Below are 14,409 nucleotides of genomic sequence, written 5' to 3'. Positions count from 1 at the left end.
TCATCTCGCAACAACCATTCCTACCTACATGAACTCAGCATAACAAAGACAGAATAATTTAGGATGACATTTGTACCAAAGAGGATAACCCTGCTACTTTTGTCATTTAACAACTTTTTTTTACAGAATATCAAAAGTGAGCCGAAGACTCTGGTTTTGCCAAACAGCCTCCGAGTCTCTCATTTAAGTTCCTAGGGCAAAAAGTGAACCTAAACACAAACCAGAGGTTCAAGTGAAGTCAAACATGCTTTCTCTCTCTCCACCCAAATACTGAGATCCTGGGCATTCAAGGCCTGATTGGAAAAAACTAATTAAATTGTATCATCGTAAGTGAACAACTAAAGTTGCCCATGTAGAATTCTACATCAACAGTAAGATTAGTAGTTGATTGTTCAGAAATGTGTTAGGATACGTGTAGAGTTCCATATATCTGGACTTTGCCATACTTTGCCTTGTATAAACTTGCTGAATTCCAGCTCTAAGGTCATCCCATATCTGGTCAAGACCAATTTGTTTAAGTCCATGTGGGTTCTGACTCCGATTTGATGACATTTTGTATCTCCTGTGAAGTCTTTCAGTGCAGGAATGAGAAATCTGGTTATTCCTCCATCAGAGGCAGAAACAAACCAACATTCCAAGTTCTGCCACAGTCGCTCAGAAGAGATGCTCTTTGCATATGCAGGCTGATACTGACTCACAAGAAACCCTGCAGAGGAAGAGAAAAGATGTTTATTCAATTGTCCACTTAATTTCACCAGTAACTAATATAAAGCTGTAACATATTTGCTATAATACCAAATGGAAAGATGTCCTGGAACATTTGCAAGTATGTCTGGCTATTTTAAAATCGTGTCTCCCCAGTGGTGGTCAGATATTCTTTCCTCAATGTACTAATCACCATATTATCAGTTGAACACAAACCAGTGAAATCAGAATAGCTGGATTTAAACCGCATTAGCTCATCTGATTTGAAACAGTTTGTGAATTACAGCCTACAATTTGTACAACGATACACAGTTCCAAGGCATTTTAGTAGCAAGTCAGATGGACCACACCACGGGCATACTCTCAATTCACTCAATAATCAAACTGAAAGTAAATATGAATTTGGATAGCAGGGTAAGTGATAAGATTATGGTCTACACAAATATCCCAAGGTATAATCTATCTGTTCATGACTACTTTATAAAGACAAAACAAAAAGGAGAGAGACTCTCAAACTAGCATTACACACACCAATATTTATTCATGCAACTTAAGAGTACTCAAATGGGCAGCATTAAATAACAGTTACTGAGCAGCATGAAGCAAACCAGCATTCTGCTTACTAAATTTCTTTGCTTGGCTACCTAGGGATAATTTTTATTAGATGCAAGCAGCTAAGCAACTGACCATTTTAAAAGCCTGGTTTTATCTATTTCTTTAAAAAAAAAAAGCTGAAAGCAACTCCTGAATGAGAATCATTTAATACTTGGTTATCCTGACCCTCCTCTATTCAGTAGTTTATTACAACTCCAATAAAAAGCACTTAAAATACTAACTTGCCACCTACTCATTTATGATGGATCCAATTCTAGGGATAGAAGAGGGGCAGGGAGGAGAGGCCGGCAGCTTTGCTATCTTTAGCCTTCTGCACTGACTCCCACACTATTCTAGCGTCCCCCCAACCCTCCTCAGGGGCTACCAAACCCCGAGTGTCCTATTCCACAAGGAGAACTCCGGTTAAGAAACTCTGGATTCAACCCATTATGTAGATTCAGATGGTAATGCAGTAGCACCAAATTATGGAGGCGGCTGGACCCTTGGATGACAGACAGGGCTTCCATACACCCTGCCCTGGCTTGTGTCCCAGAGATGTCACTGTGCTGCTGCTAACACAGCAAACACAACATGGGAGGCAGCAGTTACGAGTTCACAGTCTCTGTGTGAGTGCTCCTGCACCATTTACTGGGAAGTGCTTTCCTTTACAGAAATAGCAGCATTAGAACTGAAAAGAATCACATGATGTGGGCATGAATGGACAGAATGAGACAATGCCCCTCACTGGCAGCTCCACCTATCACAGAAGTTGTGACTTTGCAAACTGAAAGAAAAAGGTTCTTCCCAGTAATTGGTTAGTGTCTACAGGACTAGGATCTGTGAGACCAGGGTTCAAATCCCCACTCAGCCATGAAGTTCACTGGATGCTACTGTCCTATTCATGCCTAAACTTAAGCCCCACTGTGCTCTGTGCACAACCTGGTTTGCTCTGGCTGGTTGCAACCCTCCAAATAACACAAATTGCAAAAAGAACTGATTAAATTATCTATGCAAAGCTGTTCGCAAATTTATAAAAACAGGTTTTGGCAAACTACCCACTCTAATTAAGAGAGGATTGGTTTTTAGTTTTCCTAGAATGAAACTGCAGTCACATTTCTCCTAGCCTACTTTTTCACTTGATTTTTTATTTTAAAAGAACTTGTCTTTTGTGCACAGCATTTATTCCATCTTCAGCTAAATCCCCCATCTTGTCTTCAATTGTGTTGTAATAGTGCTTCGGGCAGATGTCCGCAAGCCTTGCGAATAGCAGCCTGTTCTGGGGGCTGGGGAAGCTCGGCGGCTGGGGGGGGGGGATATATTTTTTTTATTTATTTCCCCCCCAAAAAACGAGGTGCGCTCTATGGGCCAGTGTGCCCTATAGGGCGAAAAATATGGTACTGTCGTGGCGACTGAAAGCTAGGTTTCATATGCCATTTGGCTCCTAGCTTTTATATCTCTGTTTCTAACACTTGCAACAATATAACACTAGAACTCCTGGGCATCCACAGACATTAGAACAATTGGCTAAATCCTATGAGACTAAAAAGCCAGTGGCTATCTTTTATAGATACTTGTTATCAGTGCTATTTTTATGAAAAAAGAGGTGCAGGAACTCACCATGAACAGCTCCCTCTTTCTCTTAGAATGGCACTTGCACCCACCATAGAAGTGCCAGAACTGAGTTCCGGCAAGTTCTCCCTGAAAAAAAGCCCTGCTTGGTATCAACAATTCAATTTGATATGCAGACTCGGAGAAACAAATGAAATAAAGAATTGGAGGCTTCTATATGGGTGAATGTTATAGTTTCAGTAGCAAAGTTGTCAATTGATTTTAAATTGTATCTTATACAACAGAAAAGATTTAGAATTTATTGGACTTCATAACATTTGTACAGAAAGGAACTAAGACAAGATGCTGTTAAGAGATGAAATAAGGATAATGCTTCTTTGAAACATGTGCAACATCTAATCCAGGCTTCCTGAAACTCAGCCCTCCAGATGTTTTGAAACTACAATTCCCATCATCCCTGACCACTGGTCCTCCTACCTAGGGATCATGGGAGTTGTAGGCCAAAAACATCTGAAGGGCCGAGTTTGAGGAAGCCTGATCTAATCCTTATGAAGTTTGCGGAGAAAGTACTATATTGTATAAATATAGTATACTATCACAGGATAATAATATTCCAAAGTATTTACCTACTATATGGAATTTGACAACTTGTCAATGTAAATGGATTCTCTGCACCCTCACTATGGCTAAAAGACTGATATTGATCCAAATCTATGGCCCTCATTAATCAATGGAGAGAAGATATATGACAACTCTTGAAACATACAAAGGAAGGGGAGAATACACTTGTGCTCGAATCCTATTTGCAAGTTTCCCTGCAAGCATCTATCTGGCTGGCTACTGTGAGACCAAGCAGCTGACCCATTCCTGCAGGCTCTTCTTATGGACTTAGTGCCTTTCCCACTCTACAGCGAAACACAACACCACCTGGCCAATGTAACTGGATTGGAGTATCATTATCCTGGACGCTAATTCCAGTCGAATTTTCTGACTACCACCACTTATATAGCCATGCACAAGATGGCAGCATCAGCAGACATAAAGGGATCCTATGGTTTGCATGAATACTAACTTTAAAAATTAAAAAAGCAACAACAGCCCAATGAGGACGGAGAACACTTAGTAGCCACAGAATGCTGCCTGTTGGGAGGGGAAGAAGAGCTGGGTGGAATAGAATGGCTGTGTCAGATTGATAACCCATAATCAACAGCATTGGTACACCTATAAGCAACAGCTTAAACTATGCTCATGATCAATGGTTTTCATTAGGGCTGCACAATATCTGTTTTTCAACATCGCTATATATTCCCAGCTAAACACAGTGATGTACTGATATATAACGATGTCCGAAATAAGGATAGAGCTATGCAGAGGCTAACAGTAGGGCTGGGAGATGTCTGGTTTTCAACTTCGTGATAGAAGCCAGCTAACAACGTGATATACTGATATATCATGTCTGAAATAAGGATGGAGCCAGGTAGAGGCATTGGCTGGCTTCAAATTTTTCCCCACACCATGAATACTGCATTCTCTCTCTCTCCTTCTCTCTCTCACACACTGATTCAGAATATATTTCCAGGTCAAAAATTATGAAACCAATATCATAATATACCAGTGTGAAAGCAATGATTCTTCAACATTAACTTCGTTTGACTGGTCATGTTGTTCAGAATCCTATGTCCCCACTGTGGAAGGATGTGTGAAGGTCCAGTGTGACTGTCTGGAGGCAGTTGGAGGATGGATGGCGGCTAACAGATTGAGGTTGAATTCTGACAAGACATGAGTACTCTTTGTGGGGGGACAGGGGGGACTCCCTGATCCTAAATGGGGTAACTGTGCCCCTGAAGGACCAGGTGCGCAGCCTGGGAGTCATTTTGGACTCACAGCTGTCCATGGAGGTGCAGGTCAATTCTCTGTCCAGGGCAGCTGTCTACCAGCTCCTTCTGGTATGCAGGCTGAGAATCTAGCTGCCCGTGGACTGTCTCGCCAGAGTGGTGCATGCTCTGTTAATCTCCCGCTTGGACTATTGCAATGCACTCTACATGGGGCTACCTTTGAAGGTGACCCGGAAACTACAACTAATCCAGAATGCGGCAGCTAGACTGGTGACTGGGAGTGGCTGCCGAGACCACATAACAATGGTCCTGAAAGACCTACATTTGGCTCCCAATAAGTTTCTGTTCACAATTGGAAGTGGTGGTGTTGACCTTTAAAGCCCTAAAAGGCCTCGGCCCAGTATACCTGAAGGAGCGTCTCCACCCCCATCATTCTGCCCAGATACTGAGGTCCAGCTCCGAGGGCCTTCCTTGGCGGTTCCCTCACTGTAAGATGTGAGCTTACAGGGAACCGCGCAGAGGGCCTTCTCGGCAGTGGTGCCTGCCCTGTGGATCGCCCTCCCATCAGATGTCAAGAAAATAAACAACGATCTGACTTTCAGAAAATATCTGAAGGCAGCCCTGTTTAGGGAAGTTTTTAATGTTTGATGTTTTACTGTATTTTTAATATTTTGTTGGAAGCTGCCCAGAGTGGCTGGGAAAACCCAACCAGATGGGCGGGGTATAAACAAAGAAACAAATTATTATTATTGACTCACTGTTAAACCCGTGTTTATGGAAGACAATCTTACTTGGCTACGAGTGATTGCCAAAGAAGAAAATGATAGACTTCAAACCGGTTTTGAACAATATGACACCCAGCCCTAGTTTTCATTTCTGGTAAGTTGCAACCTCCATATTGATCATTTAGCACTGGTTCCATCTGCTTTGCAACATTAGAGCGGTTTGAGCTTCTGCGCATGCGCGAGCAGCAAACCCGGAAGTAACCCGTTCCAGTACTTCTGGGTTTGCCACGGACGTTCGCTGGAATGGACGCTAGACAGGGGGGATGTTCGCAGAGGTATTACAGTATTTAGTAGCACCAGGAAGGTAACTGTGTTCAGTGCTCTAGGCCTAAGCCTGTGGACCTCCCTCCCAACAGAGGGAGGCACACTCCTTGTTTAACATCCGGTGGATGACAAAGACCTCCTTATTCCAGTAGGCATTTTAGGGTAGCAGTCAGGTTTCTGCTTGATTTTTGGTGTTTTCTTTGTCTTATCCTCCATATGTTTTATTTTAATGTACTCTACTTAGAAATGCTATCTTTTAAGCAGTATATAGATGCTTTAAATAAATAAGATGAGACCTATTGGGTTTCTCTGTAGTTAGAATCATAGAATCATAGAATTGTGGTGTTCGAAGGGATCCTGAGGGTCATCTAGTCCAATCCCTTGCAATACAAGAATAAGAGCATTTGTAGCCAGCCATCAGAACAAGGTGGAAATGTCTTATTTCTGCAAAATACAAAATCTTGTTGCCTTTGCTAGATATTTAAAAAACAAGAAACACAATGACATTAAGCATAACATAGGTAGAGACACCTTTCTGAGACAAAAGTAAGCCTCTTGGATCTTGTAAAAGCTGGTTTCCCTTAAAAGGCCTTGTAACTTTGGGGAGTTAGCCTAAACCAAAACAAATGTCACACACAGCTCAGGGTCCTTCTTGGTGGTCCTGGAGGTATCCATGCATGCTAGTTAATATCTTTTGTTACACAGCTTCTATTTTATGTAACAGAGAGCTTGCTATTCTAATTAAAGTGTTACAAAAATTTGTCTTCTTGACTGGGTAACCAGTCACTCTCTCTTACAACGTTAAAATTTCAGCCTGATGTGGAAATTCAGTGGTGTGGAAAAAGAACTGTTGATTTGAATTTTATAATTAATTCAGCCCATTAGGCATACTGTCACAAAGTGAAGTTCAAAATTCAAATTAGCAAGCCAACCAAGAGTAACAGAAGAGTGATTATCAGATTTTCAGTTAACAAATCAGTAAACCACCACCACCCTCTATTTTGTTTTTTAAAAGCTATAAATACAGAGTTAGAAACCCCCCATAGGTCACGTGTAGATAGATAGATAATTTTTGCTGTATTTCTTAGTATTTGTTTATAAGTTTTAGCAAAATATAAAGCAGAATTAATATTTCTACTATTAGTTCAACAGAACACAGAGCTCATATAGTTAGAATGGAAGCTGGAAGAACAGGCAAAAATTTTCTCAATATGAAAAATGATGTAAAAACAGTGCCCCAAATTGTTCACAGATCAGAATAACCAATAGGTTTCTGATTCTGAATACCACAAGTGTGCAATGACACTTCACCAAAGGCTAGATGAGAGATAAGACATTACCAATTAAATGCCACAGTTAAACACTTACTGGATACAGATATAGGAAGGAAGAGCTCTCCTGAATAAACCCTCTACTAAATTCCATGAACGTATACTAAACCTATCACAGAAACACATGTAAACTGCATTTCAGAGGAGTGATTATATAATACTATCATAACCAAGTTATACCTACATTCAATGCTGTTGTTTTAAAAATGTTAAGCTACATAGATATTACTCCTATTTAATTTATTTGTATTTCTTTCTACTTCTTTCGTCTTCTGGGATGCTTGAGACCAGCATTAAACATTAGAAAATTAACAAGGGAGATGAAATACAGTACACTCAAAACTGAAACACCTTTAACTTGTGCACATTCAGCTTTATGTGCTTGAAGGAATTAAAACAAAAATTAAAGAGGGGGCATCCAAGAAATAAAACCTTGGCATTCCACCCGCCATTGTACCTAATGTGTTTTGACTATATGCGATTTTGGCTTTAGGCACTATCCCTCGCACATGTACATTAGGAAGAATGAACATACACTTCAACCCTGGTTTAGAAAATACAGAATAAAATATCCTATGTGCTTGATGCCTATGTAAGGCGACTGTGGCTTAGACTGGAATGCAAGACTCCAGAACCAAACTCAATATACAGAAGACAATCAGAATTCAATTTTAGGGTACCCTTCTCTAGGCTTGACTGATATTTCTTTTAAGGGGCACCTGTTATGTGATCTCAGACTCTTGGTTATGGATTCAGAAAGTCATTTAAGACAACTGAGTGCTGTGTGTTTTTCTTTTTCCTGCCCCCAAAGCAGGTAGGGAACAACACTAGAAGCAGAGCAATACTTCTCTGATTTCAGAACTGCATGTGCAAGCTCACATGATACTGTGTAGAACTGTATGAATACCAAGGCCATGTATATTAAGCCTAACATGCAATCTAATGCCTTTTGAACACAGCAGGCTATGCAGTTAAGTTAGAGAAGTGGTCATATCTATATTGCTTCCTACTTTCTACAGAAAGGATCTCTCTATTATTTGTAAGATTTGATGCTTACTACATTTTTTCTCAGCGCAGCCTGCTTTTTTTTTTAAAGAGAACATATAATTTCACATTTTAAATGCACCAGAAAATTACAGAACATTATTAACTAACAGTGTTCATCCTGGAATAATATAAAGAGGACATTCTTAATTACATTAATGGGGGAGGGGGAGCTAATAGTGTCCTGATAATTGGGAGATTTGCTGCTCAATTGACACCCCACCAATACAGTGGTACCTCAGGTTAATAACTTAATTTGTTCTGGAGGTCCATTCTTAACCTGAAACTGTTCTTAACTTGAGGTACTTTAGCTAATGGGGCCTCCCGCTGCCGCTGCGCCGCCACCACACGATTTCTGTTCTCACCCTGAAGCAAAGTTCTTAACCCAGGGTACTATTTCTTGGTTAGCGGAGTCTGTAACCTGAAGCGTATGTAACCCGAGGTACCACTGTACACTGTTCTGTTCACCAACCAGATTAGATTCCAGTCTCACCTTTTCCCACATTTTCACACTTCATAAGGGTATATGGGCTACCCAGAACAAAGAGTATTTGCAAAGGAAGACAGAACACATTTTATGCAAAGGGGGTTCAATGAAGAGTCAGAATCTAAGTGTCTCTGACAATATGCACACTGGTTTGAATCATAGAATTGTAGTTGGGAGGGATCCCAAGGACCATCCAGTCAAACCTCCTGCAATGCAATAATCTCCACACATACTCCCTGTCCAATCTGAAGCTGAACACAGATTGCCCATTCTCAGTTTGCCTCCGTTATATGCATACAAGTCTACAATCCTGCACACACTTACTAGACAGTAAGTCCTCTGAGACATACTTCTCAGGAAACATGCATAATTTTGTGCTGTTAATTTTTGAATCAATTTTAGCATTGGGCTCACACTTGGGGTTCATCAGCTTGTACAAGAGGAGCAGCCTAAGATCACTTTACCATTCAAGTTGTTTGACATAAAGAGGGGGTTTTGAACAATGACATCGATGGGCGTGCATGTGACTTTTAACTTCAATGAACAGAATTACAAAACTTCCACTAGTATTAATAGAATGACTGATTTAGAAGGCAAATCCCCATTTGTGCATACTCTATTTGCACACAACCACACATATGTGCAGTGCTGGGATCCCAGAAACGGGGGGGGGGGGGCATGCATGCTGGAAAGTCCTCCTGGTTTGCAAGGAGACCCTCCCCAGAGCTTGAAGAGCTCTCTCCTCGTGAGCCACCAGGACTCTCCAGGGTGCTCCCCATTATACATGATTTCACGTACGCATGCAGGGGCCCGGAACAGAAGCCCCACGTAAATGCAGTCTCACTCCTTAGTAAACATGGTTAAGAATGCGCTTAGTCAGGTACCAGCCTATGTAAAAAATCACTTGACTGAAAAAATCCTACAGCAGTTTATCTGCAAACATTATGTGAAACCACAAGATATGTTATAGGTACATAATTTCAGGACTGATTTGGTATTTACAGGGGTTTATGATAGGTAACATTGCTATCTAAATTTGAGGGGCCCCCCCTTTGCACATGAGAGTTGGCCCAAATGGCCCTGCTACATCACCTCCATTTGCCCTGCAGCCAATTACTATAGAGCAGGGGCCGGCAAATTTTTTTAGCAGCAGCTGGTCCACTGTCCCTCAGACCTTGTGTTGGGCCAGAGAATAAGCACCGGGAGCTGGAAGAAGAGGCAAGGGGGGCAAGTAGTCCTCCTCCCCACCCCCCAGCCCCAGTGCTTACCTTCCCAGGGGCTGACGCTGCCGCCGCCGCCACCACCGCTGCTTCTGCTTCTCGTGGGTAGGCAGAGCGAGCTCATCCGCTCCACTCTCTGGCCCACAGGAGCACCAGGGCAGTGACAGCGGCAGCAGCGGAGGGAAGATGAGTGGCACGAAAGGGCTGGCTCCAGAAAGGGGGTTCTTAAAATGGCACTCAGCCCAGCTCCCTTCCTCCTCTAGGCAGGGTGGGGAGAATCCAGGAGGGAGGGAGGAGGTGCCACCGCAGTGGGGGGGGAATGCCACAGCGGGGGAAATGGCACAGCCCAAACGAACAGAATCCCCACGCCGATCCACGGACAGTCCGTGGGCCAGATCCTGAAGGCAATTGGGCCTGATCCGGCCCGCAGCCCTTAGTTTGCCGGCCCCTGGTATAGAGCAACCCCTTTTATTTAAGAAAAGCTCATTTTTTAAAAAGTACAGTCAAACCTTGGCTCCCAAACACTTCCGTTTTGGAACATTTCAGCTCCCAAATGCTGAAAACCCAGAAGTAAATGTTCTGGTTTTCGAACGTTTTTTGGAAGCCGAACGCAGCTTCTGCTTAAGGGCAGGAAGCTCCTGCAACCAATCGGAAGCCATGCCTCAGTTGTCGAACATTTCATAAGCCAAACTGGCTTCCAGAACGAATTACATTCAAGAACCGAGGTTTGTCTGTATTTACAATAACTGCAGGTGCTGTCTCAGAAGATGGAATATATTTTCTATTGACCATTTATACTGCACTACAGTCAAAGCTTGTGTCTTCTTCAGTGCAATTACTCTATTAAACACACATCCACGTAAATTTGATCAATCTATTACAGCTCATATAATTTATTAAGCAATATTTATTTAAATAGGTAATCAACCCAATTCAGATCCAAGAGAGGTTGAAGAGTTTGGATTTGATATCCCACTTTATCACTACCCGAAGGAGTCTCAAAGCAGCTAACATTCTCCTTTCCCTTCCTCCCCCACAACAAACACTCTGTGGGGTGAGTGGGGCTGAGAGACTTCAGAGAAGTGTGACTGGCCCAAGGTCACCCAGCAGCTGCAGGTGGAGGAGCGGGGAAGCGAACCCGGTTCCCCAGATTACGAGTCCACCGCTCTTAACCACTACACCACACTGGCTCTTGTAAACCAGTAACATATAGTTTTAAAGCTGAAACAGATGGAATATCCACCATGCTTCAGAAACAAAAATGGAAACTTTAAAAAAGTAAAATGAAATAAAGAAACCAAGAGGAGAAGATGCACAAGAACTGGTAAGATCAAAAGGTGTCATGGTAATAGAGCCAGTAGCCTATGCTGCACTGTTATACACAAGAAAGCATTAAAGTACTTCAATATTGGTGTCTTATTTCTTATTTGCACATAGTTTTGTAAAAGAGGAACTCATCTGAATACAGAAAACATGTGTAGCAGAGCAATGAAAAAAAAACCTTTCCAGCTACTGTTTTGTGTTCAACTGTTTTGTGTTTTTAAGTCTCCTTCTGAACACATATACCATGACTCAGCCCCACAGGCCCTAACCTATTTGACAGTGTATTCAGAGAGTATTATTACATCTCACATAAGGGTTCTCCCAATTATTACAATGTGAGCATTTGCAAAATTATGCTAACACTTGATCCACTGTAGAAAAAGGAGCAATTATTTAATTCACAAATAAAAAAGAATAGCTTATAAACAAGTCATCTAACATGCCTCAGAGCAAGTTTTGAGCAAAGCAATATAGGAATTGATTATAAAGTACCCCAAGAACAAGTGTCTGTAATAAAGAGGTATTTATGAAGAAAAATAGCACACATTTCATTATATATACATGTTTCCCCTGGTGGTTCTACTGAGATACTCTTCCATGAGAATATAATTTATTTACAGTCCACCAACCACAAAGCTACACTTCTACACCCAACTTAAGATGCTGATGAGTCATTTTATGTTGTACTTTTTTTAGGTAAATCACGTCTCTATCACAATACCATTTTGCCAATAAATTTCAAATGCAGTGAACAAGAAGAACATTTTGGAGGTGGCAGTTAATACTACCCCAGTTCATGCTTTTATGCAAGTGACATCCCTAATCAAGCTTGCAATTAGATTTCACTCAATTTGTCTGATCAGGAAATAGTTCCACAATCCCACTAACCTACTTAGCAGTATGCACTTCCTTGTTTTCTCCTGCTGAAGAACAGAATGTCAGGTCTTAGGTTTTTCCAAAATGCACTAGCATTCCCCCCCCCCGCCCCACTTAATACAGAAGTGCAAACTAGAGACTGAATGATACTCTTATCATCGCAAGTTACATGCAAATGTTTTACCACAGTAACAAACCATACTAAGTTTGGCTGTTTACAATTTAATTTAATCAGTGTCATTTACATAATTCCCTCACTTATCCATTTTGTCTTTGCACAACCCTGTGGTGTAGGTTAGGCTAGGTAAAAAAAACAAAACCCTCCCAAAGCCTCATACTTTTGTTTTCCCATACTACAGAAATCAATGTGCATATAACATGTATACTGGCTAATTTTGTTTCACTATTGAAATATGGCAAATTTCAGGGGTTTGTATGAAAGACTTTAAACGGGAACTCCACTAGGAGCTACGAAAGTGCGGTTTTATTTTTTTAAAAAACATACATAATCCAAAATCAGTACAGTATAGGTTTCTCCTCACCAGTCTCTCAGCCCGCACTCTTGATTAAGGTGTTTGGCAGATGAGCTTTCAAACATCAATATTCTCTCTCAAAATACAGCTACGTATTAGGACAGTTAGAGCAGGGATTCAATGGAATGAATTATTAGCAAATTTAAGAGGAATTGCGCGTCTGGCAGAGATGCGCTTGCTTCCTTAGGGAAACGAAATCTAAGCAGTCGTGTTTCCTTCCTGTCCACCACAAAGCGACTGCGAAGCGGAGGGAGCGCGCCTAAGGAACGTGCGGGCAGAAGGAGCGACGCGGCGGATTTCGAGGGGGAAAGGGATCTCTGGGCGAGGGAGCGAGGCGGAGCAGCCGCCCTAAACAGGGCGAAGGGGATCCCCAGGCGGGCGCAGGTGAGCCTCGGAGTCCCTGCGGAGAGCCATGGGGACCAACGGGGGGGGGGGTCCCCGAGGGGATCCCCAGGGAGGGCTTTCCGAGGGAGCCACGGCGAGGCGAGGGAGAGGCCAGGCCCGACGGCGCCCGAGGGAGGCCAAGGCAGCGCCGACCGAAGCCCTTCCGTTCTCCGCGAGGACACGGGACCAACGAGCGAGGGAAGCTCCGGGGGCGCCGCCGGGGGGCAGCAACGGAGCCCCGGGGAACTCGGGGCGGGCGGGCGGGAGGCTCCCGCGAGGCCTCCCTCGGAGGCGCTGCGAGGAGATGCCGGTTGGTGGCCGCCCTCGCGGCCCCCCTGCGCCGCCGGACTCCCGAGGAGGAGGAGGAGGAGCGCCCCGGCCAACCCCCGCCCTCCCCTCCGCGAAGCCCGCGCGCGCCGCGGCCTCCCTCGCCCTCCCTCCCTCTCGGGCTGCGCCACAGCCCCGGCCAGGCCCGCGCCCCCGCCGCCGCCTCCGGGCCTCTCCTCCCGGCCAGGCCCCGCGCCGCCTCCCGCGCCCGGCCGGACTCCCGCCTGGCCTGGGCCCCCCAGGCGACGGACCCGCCGACTCACCGGCCCCATGGCGCGCGCCTCGCAGAGTCCGTCAGGCAGGCAGGGCCCGGCGGCCTCGTCTCCACACAGGCCAAGGCAGCCCGCCTCTTCCGCTTCCGGGTCGGGCGCTGCCGAGGAGTCGCGTCACCGGAGCGTCATCTCTGCGTCATGGCCCCGCCGGGCGGCCTGCCGGCTCTGCTCCGCCTGCGCGCCCGAGGCCCGGAGGGAGGCCGGGAGGGGCCAAGGCGGGGCGGGCACCGGAGACCCCAGGCCTGGCCGGGCGCCCCTCCAGCAGGCGGCGCCGGGGGATGCTGGGAGTTGGAGTCCTCAGGGCGTTCCACAGGGCAGGCAACGCTACCGACATCAGCTGACTTACTTCCAGCCGGGAAGCCATTCCCATTGAGTTCAGCCTGACATGGTTAGCACTGTGTAGCTGGTCGCTTAGCAGTGGGGCAGCTGAAGGCGCCTGATGAAACAATGTCTTGCTGTAAAGAGCTTGTGCCACAATAAACTGGGTAGTTTTCACTGCACCAGAGCAGACTCTTTAAATAGTGACAGGCAGAAATATGAGCCTCTTTCTACTCAGAACATTACATCAGCTCCTCTGGGGTCCGGGAGCTTCCTTCGCGTGGCACATTCAGGATGCCTCCCCTCAGCCCCGCTTGATGTTTAAAGGCAGCATCAGGCCATCTGCTCCATGCCTGGGCCAGTCATCATGAGAGGCGCTCATCACAATCAACTCCTATGTTAGGCATTGATTTTCAGGCTAGAAAATGTTGCCTTCACACCACTTTCACTAAACCAACACTGCAATCCTATAGATACTTGTCTGAACTCAATGGGACTTACTTGTGAGTAGACTTGCAATTGCTGTTAGAATGTATGGATGA

General features: G+C 44.4%; 1 protein-coding gene across 3 annotated transcripts in view; it reads right to left on the bottom strand.

Annotated features, from left to right (window-relative positions):
• Positions 1–13,650, bottom strand: part of CUL1 (cullin 1) — a 46,828-nt gene extending 33,178 nt beyond the window's left edge. Inside the window, exons 1-3 of one of the 3 annotated variants that reach the window (XM_053359809.1) lie at positions 13,541–13,643; positions 2,917–2,997; positions 413–706 (exon numbers count right to left, since the gene is read on the bottom strand). In XM_053359809.1, the coding sequence (XP_053215784.1) occupies positions 413–552 (140 nt within the window). In that variant the 5' untranslated portion in view covers positions 553–706; positions 2,917–2,997; positions 13,541–13,643. Of the gene's footprint in view, positions 1–412; positions 707–2,916; positions 2,998–12,575; positions 12,900–13,540 lie in introns of those variants that run through there. The other 2 variants (XM_053359808.1, XM_053359810.1) reach the window with 2 other exon arrangements.
• Positions 13,651–14,409: the final 759 nt, after the last annotated feature.

This window comes from Podarcis raffonei, chromosome 12, assembly GCF_027172205.1.
Source record: "Podarcis raffonei isolate rPodRaf1 chromosome 12, rPodRaf1.pri, whole genome shotgun sequence".
In the NCBI taxonomy this organism is placed as follows: Eukaryota; Metazoa; Chordata; class Lepidosauria; order Squamata; family Lacertidae; genus Podarcis; species Podarcis raffonei.
Note: the sequence above shows the minus strand (reverse complement) of the source record. Positions and strands in the feature narration are given on the sequence as shown.